The sequence below is a fragment of the Podarcis muralis genome, chromosome 17 (assembly GCF_964188315.1).
Source record: "Podarcis muralis chromosome 17, rPodMur119.hap1.1, whole genome shotgun sequence".
Classification (NCBI taxonomy): Eukaryota; Metazoa; Chordata; class Lepidosauria; order Squamata; family Lacertidae; genus Podarcis; species Podarcis muralis.
Window position 1 is genome coordinate 38,972,351 of NC_135671.1, and position 20,313 is coordinate 38,992,663.

The 20,313-nt window shown below is 48.6% G+C and overlaps 1 protein-coding gene across 1 annotated transcript; it reads right to left on the reverse strand.

Annotated features, from left to right (window-relative positions):
- Positions 1–11,419: 11,419 nt before the first annotated feature.
- Positions 11,420–14,894, reverse strand: LOC114587870 (EKC/KEOPS complex subunit LAGE3-like). The gene is made up of 3 exons (XM_028712708.2): positions 14,781–14,894; positions 13,486–13,614; positions 11,420–11,802 (listed from the first exon to the last, which is right to left on the reverse strand). Exons 1-3 carry the CDS (start codon positions 14,840–14,842, stop codon positions 11,691–11,693), a joined length of 303 nt encoding a protein of 100 aa, XP_028568541.2. The 5' UTR covers positions 14,843–14,894; the 3' UTR covers positions 11,420–11,690.
- Between the last annotated feature and the right edge of the window lie 5,419 nt (positions 14,895–20,313).

A 20,313-nucleotide genomic window follows, 5' to 3' on the forward strand; every position in this document is an offset into this window, starting at 1 on the left:
CAGGGGCGGAGGAAGGGGGTGCGGTGGGTGAAGTCTGCCCCGGGTGTCACTACTGAGGGGGGTGACAAAATGCTGGTCAGCACTCACTGCGGGGCCTGCAGCAAGCCTGAGCCACGTGTCTCTCCTGCCCAAATGGGCCAATCACTGCCTCGCCCCAACTGTAGGGCAACGGAGTGGGAGGAGGCAGGCAGACTCCGGAGGTCCTGCCCTCGCCCCACCCCTATGGGAGGCTCGCCCCGCCCCTGGGCCCGCCACCCGAGCAGCTTCCTCTACCGCTGCAGGTATGCCACCACCATATTCCATACAGCAACCTTGCCAGGTACCATTAGTGTTCTTTTGAGCAAAAAGTGTGTTGCATGGAAGTACTTAGTGAAAATGTGTCTGAAGAGACATTTGAAGTGAAGGCCTTTAGAATCATAGAATCATAGAGTTGGAAGAGACCACAAGGGCCATCAAGTCCAACCCCCTGCCAAGCATGTACTGACAAAAATAATCATGCACAGCCAGCCAACCTTCTCAGGTGGTGAACATAGCATGACAACCACACTGGAAAGCCTGTGTGAAGTGGTTTCAGTGGAAAACAGCTAGATTGTTCCGTTGACATACAGCAGTACATCATAGCCTGCACAGGCTGATGGGTCATGCCGCGTTATCTCAGAGAATGAGTAAATGGGCACTATTCACTATCATAAAAGCAGAATGAAAAGCAGAGATAAGTGGCCATTGACTATCTGCTATGAGTCAGGGAGGGGCTGATCTGGCCAGTGGGCCAGATCCTGATGCCCTCCACCACATGGACCACTTTGACAAGTGGGTAGAGTTGCTCACCTATCAATTGCCTGGTTTTTTTAAAATTTGCTTTTTATTCCAATTGAACAAAATTAAATAAAAATAAAAAGTGCATAAAGAGGGGGGAAAGGAGGAAATGTATATTATATCACTATAAATGCAAACAACTTCAATTCAATATATGCTTGTCTAACACATAGGCAGTGCTTTCCCCCCCTAGAATATTAGGTGCCAGTACAGGTATATAAATGTTGTTATTATCCAAATACATATATTGATATTTAGAACCTAATATATTTTTTATAAATGCGTTCCAAATATTGTCCTTACACATAAGCAATCCATTCATAACTTGCAAGTGTTGTCACAATGTCAATCCATTGGCTGAAGGGGGCCCTAGATTTATCTTTCCAGTGCATCCATATCAGTCCTTTGGCCATAGTAAGGGCACGGAGAATCCATTTACATTGTCCAGTTGTCAAATTCCATACAGTAGGTACGCAATTCAAAAAAAACACTTTCCTCTGAAAATTTTACCTTTTTCCGCACAGTCATGTTTATCCAATCCAATGCTTTCCCCCAAAACTTTGTAAGCATAGAATATTGTAAAAACACGTGTTTCACAGAAGTCTTATCCAACTGCCTGGTGTTAACACCATGACCTCAAGGGAAGCACTGGCACCAGGCAGGTGCCATCACTGTATCGCCTTTAATAGTCAGCTGAAAACATTTGTTTGGGCAGGCTTATTCAGACACACACCAGGCTGCATGTTTTACTGTGTTTTGGTTTTTTTGTATCATTTTCTAATGGTTTGAGGCATGTTCCCACAAAAAACAAAAACAAAAAGGAAGCACTTTGCACTTTTCTAAACCCGAAATTTGTGCTGGGATGCATATCTGACTTACACCCACATTTCCTGATCAGGTGCAGTCCAATCCTTAGAAATATAACTAGGGATGGCAGAATTAGTCCAGAGAGGGAAAAGCACCCCCATCCGGCATGTGGGCTCCATCACCCTGGAAACTCACCTGTCCTCATGAGGACTATCACCATTCAGTTCACACAGGTTCTGCTACATGACACATGACACAACGCATGTCTGTTGCTGTGCGACTCTACTGCACCCCAGGAAACCTCCGCTGTGCCCCACAGCCTAGGAGGGTGACTGCAGTCTTCCAACTATGGCTTGGCATGGTATTTTACAGCATGCCAACTCTAATCCTGGGACAAGCTGTCTTCGGCTGATGGGGAGTGACTCTGCCCAGCTGGGTCTCTCTCTGCCTGCCTTGTGGGTGCATCAGCCTGGCCAGTGTCAGCAACTAATCCAACCTGACAGGTCCAATTGCTTAGAAAAGTCCCAGAGATTTCCAGTGCCTCCCGGCTCTGGCTGCAGCTGCACTGACTCAAGAGGAGAGAAGCAGGCAACCCTCAAAGCAGTTGCAGGAGGAGTACAAGTCCGGCCTGCACACCCTGAGCAGCAGCACAGCAAAATACGTGGTGCCCAGAGATACTGGATTTGGGAGGTGAGTAGCAAACCTTCCTCCTTTCCACAAAGGAACCATTCCCACACTTACCTCCATCTAAACAATGGAATATAGGATGAGGAGACAGGGCACAATGTAGTTATTCTCTCTCTCTCTCTCCCCCTCATTGAAAAGGAAATATTTAAACTGTATTATCTTTGTAATTTAAATGCATGGCTGTTCATATCTGAGCTGTGAGCTGCCTTGTGAAAATTATGTAGAACGCCGGATTATAAATTTGAACACTGGTATAAATAAATACAACCTAACACCTTCCACTCAGCAGCAGTGTAGAGTTTTCTCCAAGGTTTTGCATTGGGATGGGGCAGAGTGAGTGCTATATGCAGATTGTGGGGAAACTGAAATTGAACCACTTGCCTGGTAGAGCGAGTCCTCAATCCATCCCTTGCATGTGGCCACAGAGTCCGTTCCAGGGCTGGGTCAGCTAAGCTGTACTGCTGCCTTAGGTGAAAATGAATTCTGCTTCTCCCAACCACATGGGATGGCAGGCAGAAGGGACAGGTGTTCTTTGAAAGACATGTTTTTACAGTGTTCTATGCTTACACCCTCATTGCTGCCCTTCCAGAAGTAATTGTAGGAAAGGGAAGGCCTCGTGACTGGGGCAGAGGGAGCACACAGTGGCCCCCTATTGCCCCAAACCCTATGGATGTAATATCCTGGGACTTGGGTTGGGGAAACCACATGCACGTTTTCTCAGCCTGCCCCAATGCTAGTCAAGGCGGCAACAAACAGGGAAAGATGCTGGAGGAGGCAGCAGGAGGCAGCAGTCCTTGGCCCTCCAGTCATCCCTGCATCAGCTCTGCCCTCCGCGCCTGTGTTTTTGCATTTTGTATGCGTGGGGTCAGCCCACACCAGTGGACCACTTTCCTCTTCCATCTCAAGATTTCCCTTGCGGTACGCAGTAGGGACGCGGGTGGCGCTGTGGGTTAAACCACGGAGCCTAGGACTTGCTGATCAGAAGGTTGGCGGTTCGAATCCCCGCGACAGGGTGAGTGCCTGTTGCTCGGTCCCTGCTCCTGCCAACCTAGCAGTTCGAAAGCACGTCAAAGTGCAAGTAGATAAATAGGCATGACTCCGGCGGGAAGGTAAACGCTGTTTCCGTGCGCTGCTCTGGTTTGCCAGAAGCGGCTTAGTCCTGCTGGCCACATGACCCAGAAGCTGTACACCGGCTCCTTCGGCCAATAAAGCTAGGTGAGCGCTGCAACCCCAGAGTCGTCTGCAACTGGACCTAATGGTCAGGGGTCCCTTTACCTTTACTCAGTAGGCAGGACAGTGGGGGCAAAGCTAGAACGAGTTAGCTCTGCCTGCCATTGTCTCTGGCGCCACCTACTGTTGTCCTCCCGCCACGCCACCCCAGGAGGCACCAGGCGCCACTAGCGTTGGCTGCAGCATCTCATAACAACCTCGCGATCCTCCACGCCCAATTCCGCCCACACTGCACCGGTGCCTTCTTCCTCCCCCCCCCCCTTTCTGTCTCTCTTGCTTCTCCCCTAGATTTGCAAATCTCCCTCAGCTCCTGTTCGCCCTCTCCATCTCTCTCTCTCCGCTGCTCGCAGATTGAATTATTTCCTTCTTTGTAAACGAGCTTTAGGAAGCAGCAGGATGGACGAGAGACGCAGAGGAGGGCGCTGGTGATATGAAAGAGGCGGGTAGGAAGGACAGATGAACTCCACACACACACACACACACACACACACACACACACACACTTCCTCGCCCATCACCAGCCTTGCTGGGAATTCAGCATCACCACGCCCTTTCTCGGTCCGTTTGGGCTGCTGTCTGCTGCCATCTAGTGGGAATCCGGGTTGTTGCACATTAAGAAAAGCGGGTCCACGGGTGATCCTGGTGACTCCCCTCCCTCCCTCGTGCAACACGCGGACTATTCTTCTTCGTGCTCAGGCCAAGAAATGTTGCATAGGTTCGAGCTCTCAGAACAAGGCCACCAAAACGTGCTTTCCGCTCGGTGGTCGTTCACCTGGGTGTCCGTGATAACCCTTTCCCCCCCCTGGCCCCCCAAACAGCCGAGACGGAGTGTCTTCAGGCCAGAAGCAGGCAGTGACCGCAGCTCAGTTCATTCAGGCGGATTCGCGTCGCTTGATGTCTCTCAGCTGAACGCAAGATGAGGCTCCACATCTTGTGGAGGGAAAAACACGCGCATCAGGTTGGATTGGCATTAGCGTTTTGTCTGTGGCAAGGCATCTGTGCCATGCTTGTTTGTGCATGCAGGGCAGCCGTTCATTCCTTAGAAGCATTTATTTCTTTGTCGCCCTATAAACAAGTCCTCAAAGTCCACTTGCTACAGGCAGGCAACCAACAAATGAAGAAGAACATACTATCAGGGATGCGAGGGGCTGTCCTAGAACAAGCAACAGCCCAATGCAGTAGCTTTCCATCCAAGTGTCCCTATCTTCCAGGGACAGTCCCGAAATTACAAAAGCCACCCTGGCTTCCGATCTGATCCCAGAATGTCGCTGTTTCCCCTGCCAGTGTTGTCGCTCCTGAGCTTGGGCTGAGCCAGTGCTTGTCCCAAGCAATGGCAGTGGTGGCAGTGACAGCTGTGAGGGCGCATCCTGTGGCCCCTCCGTCCCTGCTGGCCTCCTCCCTTGGGCAGCTTGTAGTGGCTGCTGGAGAGCAGGCGAGGAGGCCGTAGCCACCAAAGCCCAGCCCCACAGGACAAGCCGGCTCTGAGGGGCAGGCAGAGGACAAGGCTGCCCTAGGCGGGAAGAAAGCGGGAGGGAAGTGCAAGCAGTCTTGAACGTTTTTTATGAAAAGCTGTGTCCAATCTTTGGCAATGGGGTGCTCAGACAGTGAAGGGGTTTTTTTGGGGGGGGACTTAAAAGGGTGTCTCATTTTCATCCCTGAAATACTGGATACTGTGTGATGGTCCCCTACAGAACTAAAAATGCTGGGTGTGATCTTTCAGATTTTAAATAACTCTTCATCCTGTATTGATGTTCAGAAGGAAGATGGGGAGGGGAAGAAAAGAAGAGAAATCAATGTTGCATTGTTAGGTAGATATGAAACAATGAAGCAGGAAGTTAGCTGAATGCAGATACTGCTAATTAGGTTACCAAAAAGCCATGTTGGTAATATTCAGTGAACAAAAACTCCCTCCAGGGACAAAGCATTAAATGAAAAGAAAAGAAAAAAAACAACCACCATTTCCTCTGAAAATCTGGCAAACAAGAGCAAAGGTACACCTGTATCTGCAAAGCCTTCCAGGTCTCCTAGAACTATGGGAAAGCAGAGAATAGGTCAGGTCAGGGTGCCCTTTATGTGAGGAAGTTAAATATTAATTCTTGAGGGGTGGGGTGGGCACGCCAGGTAGCAGGTCTACAGCAAACAAACAAGCATGGTGATATTATCTAACAATGTTGCCATTTTTGTTAGTTATCAAACCCTTGGAGATTTCTTAGTTGGGTAGTTGTCTGCCTTTTAAAACATTAACCTACAATTCTTTGATATGCATATTGCTGAAATCTCAGTATTACTGTCCCTTTGAGGCACTGAGGAAAGTAAGGTAACTTGGCAAACCATCCTATACTGCTCTCGAGTAACTTTGCACTGGGGGGTTTGGAGTGGGGAGGTGAGGGATACTTTTCCACTGCACCTGGAATGGCCACTTGATCCAGGACACACTCAAGAGCAGCTCAGGAGGCTAGGAGAAAAAACATTACCTAGAAAAGCCCCCAAGTGTCATAGAAACTGGAGACACATCCTCAGGGACCCTTGAAACATCACCAGTGCCCACCCATCAGGCATGGTGCTGGTGCTGGTATTCACATAACACAGAGAGAGCCAACCTATGAAGGCTGAAACAGGTGATTGACAGGTGGGCAGTGGGTGGACTCAGCTAACTGTCAAAAAATGGCCTGGCCACTTTTGGGTCAGACTCAGAGCAGTTTCCCACTCTGGCATTGCAGCCTGGGTTTCTCCCCCGCCCCCCACGGGAAGTGCTCTGTCCTGGCACCACCTGTGGTTGGTGTGTGTTTACATCCAGTGCCAAAATGAGGTGCTTAGGATCCTAGGTGAAGATGTGTGCTCAAGTTCCCATGTATGTTTTAGAGATAGGCTCTTTGCAGAAAGTACCTCTTTGCACAAAGGCCACAACAAAGCCAAGATGGCCTCAAAAAATAAATAATCTGCCCTCCCATCTCAGCCCAGTTGAAATTTGCCTCTTTCAGTTAAAATCATGCTCCCAGCTATTGTTCAACTAATGCTTTAGTTGATTAATCTGCTACAAGGCTGATGAAAGATTTCAGCAGCCCTGATTTCTATAGTTCCTTGAGAACTGGGATGGCACAAGTGGTGTTGACCTATAGGCTGGAGGCTGTCCGCAAAGCATCTTTGATTGCTCCACACTCTCAGCAGCCCTGTCACATTTTAATCAAGGAGAGATTTAATAAAATGTAGAGAAGCAAAACCAGTAAGGTTCAGTTATAATTTGTCATTCCCAGTGCATTTGGCTCTGTGAAGGCATGGAAGTCACGTCTGAAGTCACACCACCTATATAAATTAGATATTTAGAGGGAGAAGCAATCTAGCTAACTTCGGAAAGCGTTCCTCAGCTGACAGCAGACGAAATGCATTGCAGATGTCTTATTAAATTAAGTAGGACCTGTTTGTTTGTATGTTTAGGTTACTTCCTAAACAAACAATGCAAAATTAAGAGACAGTCTTTTTATATTTATATATAAAAGAAGTAAGTATTTTGTTCCCTATGGCAAGGAGTGCTAGGATGGGAAGCATCCATGTAATCCACCTTGTCTTAGACGCAAACCAGTGATGCATCAGAGGAGCACTTTGCTTGATTTGGTTCTGGGGGGGTGGGGAGAGAGAGAGAGAGAGAGATATGTTGCATTGGAAGTAAGCAGGGACATGGCAGGGGCTTTGTCGTGTGCCAAAGACACACGAGAGCAGAAGCAGCCAAGCAGGCTGGGAAGTGCTGGGACTGCACATTCATTTGGGCCTAGTCAAGTTATTTAGGCCTAACTGCTAACTGTGGAGTCACTCTGGCATGTGACTCATTCTCCTTATAAGAGCAGCCATTTTCTCTCTGTGTTCTCAGTAAGATTTCAGTCAGTCAGTTGTGAGCAGAGTCAGTATGGAATCTCAGTCAAACTGTTTGGAAGCATGTTGTTTATGAAGAAGTTTATTTTAACTAAGTAAAGCTCTTATTCTTTTACTTAAAAACTCTGCATTATTAATCTACGCTGCGCACCAGGCTTGAACGCCGTCCTGGAAACCAGGAGCGCCAACCACCAACGTCTTTTGGTACACACACAAATATTCATCACCAGATCACTGAAACGCCCAGCAATAAGTTTCACCTGTGAATGGACTTTTACCACGCCTCAAATGCAATAGTTTCCCCTCAATGAAATGTGTTTGCACATTCAACAGGTAAATGCAGAGAAACGAAATTATGGAGAGGGTTTTTATTTTCATTATAAAGTGTCTAATGTTTTCTCTTTAACATTTTCTAAAACAATGCAGGCCCTGCTTACAGAATTACAGTCTTTCCTTTGTTTTAGCAGGTCTCATATATGAACTTAAACCCAAGACCGCTGATTCACACAAGCAATTCATCCTCTCATGTTACAGTGTCCAGCGGCGAACATTGTGGGAACAAAACCACATCCCTGCTGCCTGGGGCTGATGATGGGAGTTGGCTTCCAACGTCTGGAGGGTCACAGCTTCCCGGCTCCTGCATTAAGGACCAACCATGCACATGTTGTATGAATAGGCCTGCCAAGAAGAGGGGGCGAGGAAATGGCTGGTTACGTTTCTCTCTACTGCATTTGCAAAGCCCCATCCCAGTAGGGAACAAATGGTGTAAAAACACTTGTGTACCATTTTGGCTAGTGAGCTAGCTAAATAAACAGACAAACAAATAAATAAATCTCCATCGTAATTGGTTATAAACAGGGATCGGTGGCTCACATTTTTTGGTTCTTGGTGGGGGGGGCGGGGATAAAAACACCCCAATATTCCATCTTTGACCATGTCTCTTTTTTGACAGCCACTGCCAGAATGGAAATAGCTGTCAGGTGGGAAATGGGGGGAGGCCCTCAGTTTACGAACTTGCTTTTACCCAGGTATGGGACATGGCACAATCTGGGAGTTTAAATCAACACAGCAATGAGATGATAAATGGGCAGCGTAAGAAGGATATATTTCTGAGTACATGGTAATAGTTCATTGATTATATCAACAAATTGGCACTGTCGCTATGACCACCTGCCATGGGTGTAGCCAGGATTTGTTTATTTTGTGGGGGGGAATTAGGGTTGCCATATTTTGAAGAGCAAAAAAGAGGACGCTATGAAGATTCTCATTTTAAATACTCCTACTATATGTAGGCTATAGAAGCTGTGATATATTGCTCAGGGGGGCAGGGGAAGAGAAGGGCTAAGCAAGTCTTCAATCACCAGTCTTGTCTAGGACTCATCCAGAAAGTATAGCCAGAGACATTTGGGCAAATTTTAAAAATGTTACCCCTGAAAAAGAGGATATGTCCTGGAAAAAGAGGACAAACGGCAACCGGGGGAGGGGGCAGAATTGAGTCACGTGTGACACAATTGGTCAGTTAAGTTTTTTTATTTATTTATTTGATTGGGGTGGCAGTCCCCCCCCGAACCCCCGGCCACCCCACCTGCAACCAGGGATGGAGGAAAGGGGGTGTGCTAGGTATGGGGCTGCCCCAGGTGTCACCACTGGGGGGGATTATCGGGTGACACTCAGCACAGGGCCTGCAGCATGCCTAAGGCTCTGTGCTGTCCAAAGGGTCCACCCACTGCCTCCCCCCCAGCTGTAGGGCGACTGAGTGGGAGGAGGCAGGCAGACTCTGGAGGCCCCATGCTTGTGCAGGAGACCTTCCAGCAGGCTGGACTCAGAGCCCAAAATGTGTCCCGATTGCCAACACACCTTGCCTCTTGTAGAAGGGGGCGCCTGGCCAATCCTCACACAAGCAAGATGTCCTCCGTCACATCCAGTTCCTCGCTGATCCCTTCTTTGCGGGGCTCAGGGTCAGGGGCCAGGGAGCCCAGCGCAATCTGGGCCAATGATGATGATGCGAAAGGGATCCTCAGCTCACAGGTGCCTAGCCCACCTTTTGCAGCAAGGAACACAAGTGAAAATTTGTTGTATCTCTTTTTAAAGTTGTAAATAACAACTTCAGCTCTGACCAGTGAGAGGGCTAAAACCAGTATTATTGCCAGGGACAGTCAGTGGCGGAGAAAGCCGCTCGGACACCTGGGGTGCAAGCTGCCCATAGGGGTGGGACAAGGGTGGGGTGAGCAGCCCATAGGTGTGGGGCGCACTGTGGGGCCTCCAGAGTCTGCCTGCCTCCTCCCACTCAGTCGCCCTACAGTTTGGGGGGGGGGAGGCAGCAGGCAAACTGGGCAGCGCAGAGCCTTGGGCACTTTGCAGGCCCCGTGGTGAGTGCCGCCCTACACAGTCACCACCCTCAGTGGGGACACCCGGGACAGCCCCATACCTACTGCACCCCCTTCCTCCGCCCCTGGTTGCAGGTGGTGTGGTCAGGGGTTTGGAGGGGGGAACTGCTGCCCCAATCAAGTAAATAAAAATATACTTAACTGACCAATTGTGTCGCAGGTAACTCATTTCTGCCCCCCCCCCATTGCCGTGTGTCCTCTTTTTCCAGGACACATCCTCTTTTTCAGGGGTAACATTTTTTAAATTTGCCCAAATGTCTCTGGCTATACTTTCTGAATGAGTCCTAGACAAGACTGGTGATTGAAAACTTGCTTTCCGCATCTCTTCTCGTGCCCCCCTGAGCAATATATCACGGCTTCTATAGCTACGTATAGTAGGAGTATTTAAAATGAGAACCTTCATGGCGTCCTCTTTTTTGTTCTTTGAAATACAGTGGTACCTCGGGTTACATACACTTCAGGTTACAGACTCCGCTAACCCAGAAATAGTACCTCTGATTAAGAACTTTGCTTCAGGATGAGAACAGAAATCGTGCTCCGGCGGCGTGGCAGCAGCAGGAGGCCCCATTAGCTAAAATGGTGCTTCAGGTTAAGAACAGTTTCAGGTTAAGTATGGGCCTCCGGAACGAATTAAGTACTTAACCCAAGGTACCACTGTATGGCAACCCTCACTTGCCTCCCCTAAAAGAAATCCTGTCTACACCCATGGCAGGTGGTCATAGCGACAGTGCCAATTTGTTGATATAATCAATGAACTATTACCATGTACTCAGAAATTTATCCTTCTTACCCTGCCCATTTATCATCTCATTGCTGCGTTGATTCAAACTCCCAGATAATGCCATGTCCCATACCTGGGTAAAACCAAGATCGTAAAGGGAGAGCCTCCCCCCATTTCCCACCTGACAGCTATTTCCATTCTGGCAGTGGCTGTCAAAAAAGAGACCATGGTCAAAGATCGAATATTGGGGTTCAGACCCCCCAAAAAACCAAAAAATGTGAGCCACGGGTCCCTGTTTATAAGCAATTACGATGGAGATTTCAGGATTTATTTAGCTAGCCAAAATGGTACACAAGTGTTTTTGCACCATTTGTTCCCCACCGGGATGGGGCTTTACAAACCATTGGAGCAATGGAGAGACAAGTAATCAGTCATTTTTGTTTCCTCTTTCACCAGAATGCAAAGGTGGCGACAGAGGTGGGGAAGTTTTGCTTGCTGTTTAACAAGTAGGAGCCCTGCCAGAAAGAAAGAAAAAGAAAAAAAGGCAAATCTTGCTATATAAATAGGACTTCAAGGCCACGCCATCCGTTTTGGCTCCTCTGCCACTTGGCCCCCTCCTCTTCCTCACTGCCAGCTATTAGCTGCTTTCCCCCTGGTGGCAAGAGAGACAGAGAGAAGCAGCAATGGGGATGGGGAACCTGTGTCTCTCCCGGTGCTGCAACGACTACAACTCCCATTATCCCTGACCCTCGGCCATGCTGGATGGGGCTGAAGGGAACTGGAATCCAGCAACACCTGGAGACACACTCTGATTAAGATTTTGCTGGGGTTTGTGTAACTGATTAATCAATATGGTGAGCCGGCTCAAATATATATAATCAGTTAACACATGCAGACTATAAAGTAAAGCACACTGGACAATTTATTAAAGCTCCAGATTCTATGTACTTTGTCTTATATCAAGGCAGTCCCAGGCTTGCCTGCTTCTCAGCACCCAAAATCTATCAATGTCCAAGAGTATCCGAGACCAAAGAGTTCTCCGCTGGCTCCAGAACACAAAGCAACATCTTGGCTCTAAGGATGGCATGTTCAGCGCCTCCTCTGACATCAGTAGCCCATGGGCAAGTCCAGAGTCCAGCCAAGACTCTGGGGAAGCTTCCTGTTGCAACCATCTATCAAGCCACAGGAGGCCCAAAGAGGTCCATCGTTTCCACCACCAAGGAGAGATGCTCCAGGAAGGAGCTAATGGACACACGCAGAATCCGGGCCTCATCTGCTCTCCATCGACTGCAAAAAAATATAAAAAAATGTATTTTGTGTAGACTGAAACATAAAACTTCAACACTTGCACTACACTTAAGAGTCCAATGAACATGCCACTCCTTCTGCCAATATCCTCATTCTATTCCAGTCCTTGAGCTTCCCTTTTACTCTTGGCAGACACTGGGCACCTGGTCCAATACATTTGGATGCCAGAAAATATACTGTTTCACTTAATTATTATTATAGCACTACCTGAATGCAAAGTACAGAACAGAGAGGAAGGGAGGAATTATTCTTATTATCCTCCTCCTCCTCCATATAGTATCATCAGCTTGTATAGGACTTTACAGAAAATACGAGGGGATAGATCTCTGCCCTGACAGGCTTACAGTTTAAAATTTGGCACAACAGAGAAAGGAAAGGGACGTGGGGGCAGGCAAAGGAGGCGATGATTCGACTGACAAGTGCTGAGGTTTAGTTGGAGGCTTGGCTGCTGCAGTGTCCCTGCTCCAAGGGCTTCATGGGAAAGGTGATGGCAAGCTATGCTCCCGAGTTTTGCTTTTGTGTTTATTGTTCATCTGCGGAAAAACCCCAACCCTACACGTTGTTGTTGTTGTTGTTGTTGTTGGGCTTCGTGGGAAAGGTGATGGGAGGGAGGGCTTGAAGGAAATAAGCGAGGAGGGTGCACAGAAGGGTTCTGAGAGGGGGTACCAGGCATATGGGGCACCAGGGAGGAAAAGGCAGAGTTGTTTTGGGGAACAGAAGACGTCTAGACGTTGAGGAGCAAAGATCACAGGCAGAGACATATCAGGATACAAGAATGCTGTCCTAAGAGAGCATGGCCACAAAGGGCTCTGAAGGCAAGAGCAAGGCATTTGTGATGCATCCGAGGGATGAGCATCATGTTATCGGAGTGGTGTGAGAGATGAATGATTTTGGCAGCTAAGTCAGCAAGGGGAGACAACAGAAGGTCGGGGTGCAGAAGGGCCCCAGCTCAGTGGGAGAGCAGCCACTTTGCATGCAGATGGTCAATCCCTGGTAGGTCTGGGAGCTACGCCTGTCTGTCCACCTGAAAAACTGCAGATGGTGCTAAATGGATGGTAGGCAGATTCCTACCAGAAGCACAAGGATCAAAATGCAGGTCTTGCTCAGCACACCTCTTTATTTTACTTGCACCCCACTCTTCCTCCAAGTTATGCTCAAAACAGCCCTGCAGGGTGGGTCAGGCCAAGAAAGAGACTCATTCAAAGGGTTCAGCTCCAAGGGCCTTCTGGCAGTTCCCTCCTGTGAGAAATGAGGTTACAGAGATCCAGGCAGAGGGCCTCCTTGGTGGTGGCACCCGCCCTGTGGAACGTCCTCCCATCAGATGTCAAGAAGATAAATATACAACTTTTAGAAGACATCTAAAAGCAGCCCTGTATAGGGAAGTTTTAAATGTTTTATATTTTTATATCTATTGGAAGCTGCCCAGAGTGGCTGGGGCAACCTGGTCAGATGGGCGGGGTACAAATAATAAAACTGTTGTTGTTTAAACCCTGGCTCAAGTCCAACATGCCATCCATTACGGTGCCACCTTGTCTCTCATCCTCTTGCAGCTTGTGCATGAGACCTTCTTGCAGGCCGCACCCAGGACTCAGAGGCCACCATGTGCCCCGGCTGCCAACACACCTTGCCTCTTGTAGAAGGGGGCGCCCGGCCAATACTCACACATGCAAGATGTCCTCCGTCACATCCAGTTCCTTGCTGATCCCTTCTTTGCGGGGCTCAGGGTCAGGGGCCAGGGAGCCCAGCGCAATCTGGGCCAATGATGATGATGGGAAAGGGATCTTCAGCTCACTGATGTTGGGGGTAGCGATAAGGAGCATAAAACGTACAATAACCCCCCCCCCCAGGCACACACTGCCCACCTTTCCAACAAGAGACACTCTCTCTTATTCAAAGTCACCTTTGTATTCTATGTTTAATATTTCTGGGAGAGCTTCTAGTCCCTGGTTTTTGACTGCGGAGCTCTGACACGGATTAGAATCCCTGCTTCTCCATGACTGTGGATGGGAGAAAACTCAAGACCAATGTTCAAATTGCAGGGTGGAGGGTAGAGGGGGCCACTTTTGTGCCGATCTCTTTTGCTTACTATTTTTAGAGGGGGGGGGGTTGCATCAGGGAAGCAGGGGGAGATGTGTTATAACTAGAAGAGGAGGGGGCCCAGGGCATGTGGATTTCATTCAAGGCCTTCCTACCTCTTTCCCTTCACCCCTCTCAGTCACCATTCTGTCCTATTTGCAGCTAGGGGTCAAAACGCATTAAAGGGCAACTTATCCCCATTTCTCTCCCCAAAGAATCCTGGGCACTGCAGCTTACCCCTCACAAAGCTACAAAGTGCCCCTAATACTTTGCGGGTGAAACCCTAGCAACCCACCGCCTTGATTTCCCAGCAGCTCTGGAAATGCAACTTAGCACACGTGCAATTCATTCAAATGCATGTGGTGGGTCTGCGCTTAGAGTCCCTTCAGCAACACCCTGGCAAGTGACCAGGGACTCCGGCCCCCTGCCCCCCCCCCTCCCAGCAAGAGTGCCCAACCTGCCGGATCCTAATCGCACTTCTAATCTATATCCCCTTTCGATCTGCAACCGGGGAAACCCATTTCAAGCACCTTTGCCCCTCCTGCCTCTTTCCGGAAAGGCGCTGGCCAGAGGCGCCTTGACGCAGAAGCGAGTCCCGCGGCGCCCAGCGGAGCTTCCTCCAGGCAGGATGAGGCCGCACCGGGGCAGCCGGGGCCTGATCCCCCCTCCCCTCGCTCTCGCCCGCGATCCCGGCGCTGCCCTCCCCCCCCCCCACAACTACTGCCCCCCCCAGGAAAGGAGGCCCCGAGCAGGAATGCCCGCCCCTCTTGGAAACAAGTGGGGGGGGGCCGCGATGCTTCCCTCCAAGGGACCCAGGCGTCCGAGAGCCCAGCCCGCCCCCACCTCCGCGGGCGCAATGCTGCTGCTTTTCCGCCGGATACAAGGCGAGGCCTGGCCGGGACACAGCGCTCCCTCCGGCCGCCGCCGCCGCCGCTCCTTCCATCGCCGCCGCCGCCTCCCCCTCCTCCCCCCGGGGGTGGATCCCAGGGAGCGGCCAGCCCACGTGGGGGGATCCTTCGGAATCCACCCGCCTTAGCTGCAGCAGCGTCGGAGAGGAGGCAGCGGGGAGCAACAGGAGCTTATGAATGTTAGAGCCAAAAAATATACCCAATGTGTGGAGGGTTGGGGTTTGCTTTTGTTTTTAATGTATTTTGTTGGTTTTTCCGCAGAAGAGCAATAAACACAAAAGCAAAACTTGTCACTCGGCCAATCACTTTTGGTATAAAGTACAGCAATCCCGCGATTTAAGTGCATTTAATTTGCACGTATTCAGCTTTCTACGCTCACCAGTAGTTGTTGTTTAATAAAGGGGTTTGAAAGGATCTGGGGGGAAAGACTGGCAATCCGGCACACCATTGCACCCAATGTGTTTTGACTACACGCGATTTTGGCTTTAGGTGCGATTCCCAGAATGCAAGACCCAGGTAAGTTGCGGGCTTTCTGGTCCACATAACCAGAGCCGGCCCACTGAGGAGACAGGGCAAAGCACCCGCTTCAGGCGGCAAAAAAGCAAGAGGCAGCGCTCTGCCCACCCCTTCTGCCACCTCTGGCTGAGCTGGGCAAGGGGAGAGTCTTCCAGTGCACAGCAGGAGACGGGTCACATAATGGTAATTAATTTGTTGCTGATTTAGGCCTATACATTTAAAACACATGGCTTCCTCAGAGGATTCTGGGAACTGTAGTCTTTCTTTCTTTACAAAATAACTTTTTATTCAAAATTAAAACAAAACATATTATCCAGAAACATATCATCCTTATTTTCCCCCATTTTTTCTCCCTTTCCCTCCCTCCCCCCACAGAACCCACTCACCCCCACCCCGACTTCCCTCAGTTCCACTCTTTGATTTCTCTAAAAATGCTGTTTTCTGCATGTTACAAAGTTGTATAGATCCTCAAACTATTTAGCTGATTATTATCAATAAAAAGTTTGTGAATGTTTATTCAAAACCAGCCAAGGAGTCCAGTTCGCTTTGTTGTGTCTTCAAATACTTTGTAAAGGGTTCCCATTCATCTTTAAAGTCACAGTTATCCTTGTCCCGTAGCTTATATGTCAATTTGGCCAGTTCTGCATAGTCCATCAATTTTTCTTGCCATGATTCTTTAGCTGGGGTTTCTTCAGTCTTCCATCCTCGTGCTACCAGAACTCTCGCAGCCGTTGTCGCATACATGAAGATGTTTTTCAGCTTTTTTGGCAGATCATTCCCTACAATCCCTAATAAAAATGCTTCAGGCTTTTTAATAAATGTTAAATGGAACATTATCTTCAATTCATTGTATTTCATTTCCCAAAATTTTTTAATTACCTTACAATCCCACCACATATGATAAAAGGTCCCCTCCTTTTCCTTACACTTCCAACATATATTTGAACTAGTTTTGTACAATTTCCCTAACTGCACTGGTGTTGTGTACCATCTGTACATCATCTTCATGTAATTCTCCTTCAATAGGGAACAATCTGTAAATTTGAAGTCAGTTTGCTCCCTATGGCAAGGAGTGCTAGGATGGGAAGCATCCATGTAATCCACCTTGTCTTAGACACACACCAGTGATGCATCAGAGGAGCACTTTGCTTCATTTAGTTCTTAAGGGGGAGAGAGAGAGGGGGGGGGTTGCATTGGAAGTAAGCAGGGACACCGCAGGGGCTTGAACCCCGTCCTGGAAACCAGGAGCGCCAACCACCAGCGTCTTTTGCTTTTTTTTGGCCAATGCAACAAGGTGAAAAGCAAAACCTGAGAGAACACTCTGAATACAGAATGTTCTCTCAGGAAAAAAGAAAACCCTTAAGAATTATGAAGCTGCAGACAGAACACAATCGAGGTTTTATCCCTTGCCATGAGCAAGGGATATTCACCTAGATGTGTTTACGTCACAGAGTGCCATGTTGACTGCCATTCATTTGCAGGACAGAACAGAGAGACTGGTTCCAGTCTCCAAACTCTGCCTTTATGCTCACCTTTTTCTTTGTCCCTCCGAAGTGTGAATTCATGGGCCTGGAAGTTCCTTCTGCTGGTCTGTGAAAAGCAATCTGGACTCAATAGTTTGTCCCCGGCCCTTTCCCGCCAATTCCAGAGAAATGTTTTTGGAACCCAGCTCTTCTTACTGACCTGACTTCTGCAGGAAGAGCTGGCTTCACCTGAGTGTGGTGGGCTCTTGGGCAGAACTGTGAAGAGATCAAGCGGGGGGAAATGGAGAAGCCAGCCCAAAAGGATTGGACTGAAAAAGATCACTGAATTGTGGAATGTGAAGTTCACTTGCCATTAAGTTTCCTGAAGGCTTGCAAAATTCTGTTTCTTGCGTCCCTGAGATGCACCTGGAAGAGACTAGGGTCTTCAGCAGCCCTCCCCTCCAGACACAGGAGCAAAAACAGCCGGTTACCTAAAGCAGCGCAGTCAAGACGCAGGTGTCTCTCAATCCTGCACTGCAGATGTTCACCTGATGGATCAAAAGCTCTGAAACTGCCTCCTACTTGTCAATGGAGCAGATCTGCCTCCGGCACAGGTAGCTCTGTGAGGTCTGTAAAAAAAAGAGCTGGAACAAAACAGGGATGGCCGTCCCACCCAAAGATGTACCTTATTGTGTGGTGGTGGCAAGGGAAAGGGCCTCCCCTGCAGTGGTGTCCCGACAAGAGAAGTCCCTCCAGGTAGAAGCACGGAGATCGACCACATTCGGCTTTCGAGTTCGCAGCTCTTCTGAAAAAGGGATTGAATAACCAACATTGCTCAATACAAGCTCTTTGGAAGATTTAGTTTGCACATGTGATGTATGATTCCATTTAGAGCCTACCTTTTTTCCAACAGGCTCAGGGTGCTTGAATGGTCCCCCTCACTGCGACCTGAAAGAATCTTTGTACAAAGAGTTGCAGGCAGAACACAACAGAGATTTCCCCCTCAGCCAAGCACAAGATACTCGCCTAGTTGACCTTAAAGTTGTAAATAACAACTTCAGTTCTGACCAGTGAGAGGGTTAAAACCAGTATTGTTACCAGGGACAGTCTCACTACTAGACTCTGGCTCGCTCCTTCCACCACTTGTCAGTCATAAGGACACAAAATAGTCCCTTGGCGCATTAATACAGTGGATACAAATGGGTTTGTTTTCAACATGGGATCACTGCGCATGGGTGAGAAATTAGTACTGGCCCCACTCCCTAATAACAGGGTTGCTGGGGTGCCAACTTGAATTAAATATGGGGGGCGGGGGGGGGCAGTAAGCCCTGTCCTACATAGTCACATGACATGACACACACAATTAAATGGGAATTCCCCTGGACTTGGGGGGGGGGGTCCCGGCCTCCTCAAATATTTGGGGGCGGGTGAGCGGGCTTAAGAGGTGTTAACTCCTAAGCCAGGGTATGTATCATTCCTGGATCAAGGTTTTTCTTGCTTGGCTATGTGTAGCACCTGCTGTGCCTTTTAATGGCATTTTGCCCCTGTATCACACTGATCTGAGCATTAAAGATTTTGGTAGACATTGCAGCCTGAGTTTGAATTCTTCTTTGAGTGGGAGCCAGGAAACTCTCCTCCACGGTGTGCCTTTTTGGAGGTTCTCCTTGGGGGAGGAGCCCCAAGGGCCCCAAAATGGCCTATCGCTTTAAGAAAATACTAAGAAACTGTTAAAGCTATCTATCTATCTGAATAAATTAAAAATGCTTCTTCTTGGTCTTGGCTCTTATGTCTTTCCTGTTACTGGTGCAGACCACTCTCTATTCCTGTATACCAGGCATGTCCAACTCCCAAGCAAGTGCGATCTACTCCCAGTATTAAAACAAATGGCAGTGATCTACCCATTGTCATTGCCAAGAGCTTTTTTGACTGGGGGAGGGGGGAGTGATCAACCTGTGATCAACCTGTTTGACATGCCTGCTGTATACATAGAAATGTAAGACTGTTGTCACCCTGCAGTTCACCTTGCCACCAATAGATGGCCACGCACAGTACAATGGGATGGTGGAGCAGCAGGCAAGCCACAGGTGAACAGCAAGGACAGGCTGAGGTAGCTCCGCTGCCACCATGCACCTCACACCAACACTGCCATTTTGGCCTCAGCAGTGCTGGCCCCTGAGAAGGAGGGAGGCAGCAGCGGATCAGGATGGTTCCTGGGGAGCTGCCCTGCCCTGTCCTTCCTGTTCCTCTGCAGCCTGCCTAGCCCACCTTTTGCAGCAAGGAACATAACAGGCAAATGTACTGGAAAGTGTGGGATAATAACGTTTGATGTGATGTTTTATAACTGCTGCACAAAGAAATCAGAATGAATGCGTGATAAACAGTGGTTGTCATAGAAATTCCCCACATTTATTTTTTTACAAACAAATCAGGATGTGTGCTCAATAAACAGCTTGCCTGGAAGTGAGTAAAGAGCCTTGTGAAGTGGCGTCCTAAGGATTCACCAATTTATTATGGCGTAAGATCGACTAAACGACTAAACAACAACAACAACAAAAGATGTAGAGCATTGGTCCCCTTGCCTCACCTTACTAGAAGCTGCTGAGTCTGCTCAGACCATTTAGGCTGTAGGGTTGCCATATTTCAAACAGTGAAAATCCAGACAGAAAAGTTGTTGAGCTTTCTTTAGTTTCCCCATACATCCAGATTTCCCCTGAACATTTAACTGATTTCTGCTGCTCACTGCGGTATTCTAGATATGTCCAAGAAATTACAGACTTACAGTAGCCCTACATCGGCACTATACATTTAAAGCATTATTGCATTACTTTAAGCAGTCATGGCTTCTCTCAAAGAAACCTGGGAGCTGTAGTTTGTTAAGGGTGCTGAGAATAGTTAGTAGACCCCTATTTCCTTCACAGGGTTACAATGGCCAGAGTGGTTTAACAGTCAACCTCTCTTCCCACGAAACTCTGGGAATTGTAGCTCTGTGACAAGTATGGGGAGCTCCTAACAACTCTCAGCACCCTTAAGAAACTACAGCTCCCAGGATTCTTTGGGGGAAGCTGTCAGGGATGCTGTAGTTGCATCCTGCATTGCAGGCATTGCAGATCCAGCATTAAGCAGAAGGGTTGACTAAACGACCTCTAAGGTCCCTCCCAACCCTAAAATTTTATGATCCTACACAATTTCTGACAGTGGCCACCCGCAAGGCACAAACATATGACTTTCCCATAGCTGCAGCTGTTTGTTGCTACTCTAGAGCTTTCCTCCAATCTTTCTGAAGTTCAGAAACTTTTGCGGTGAGATAATAGCTTTATGCCAGGAAATTTCATGCCTCCTCCTATCATCGGCATCAGGGAATGATTATCGCTCCCTGTTTACTGGCCCACCAGGGAACCAAACCATTTGCAGTCCTTGCTTGGACCATTGTGGTGCTCGAGCCAAGTGCAGTTTTCCAGGGGCACCACTTAGAATCATAGAACCCTGGAATTGTAGAGTTGGAAGGGACCCTGAGGGCATAGCTGTCA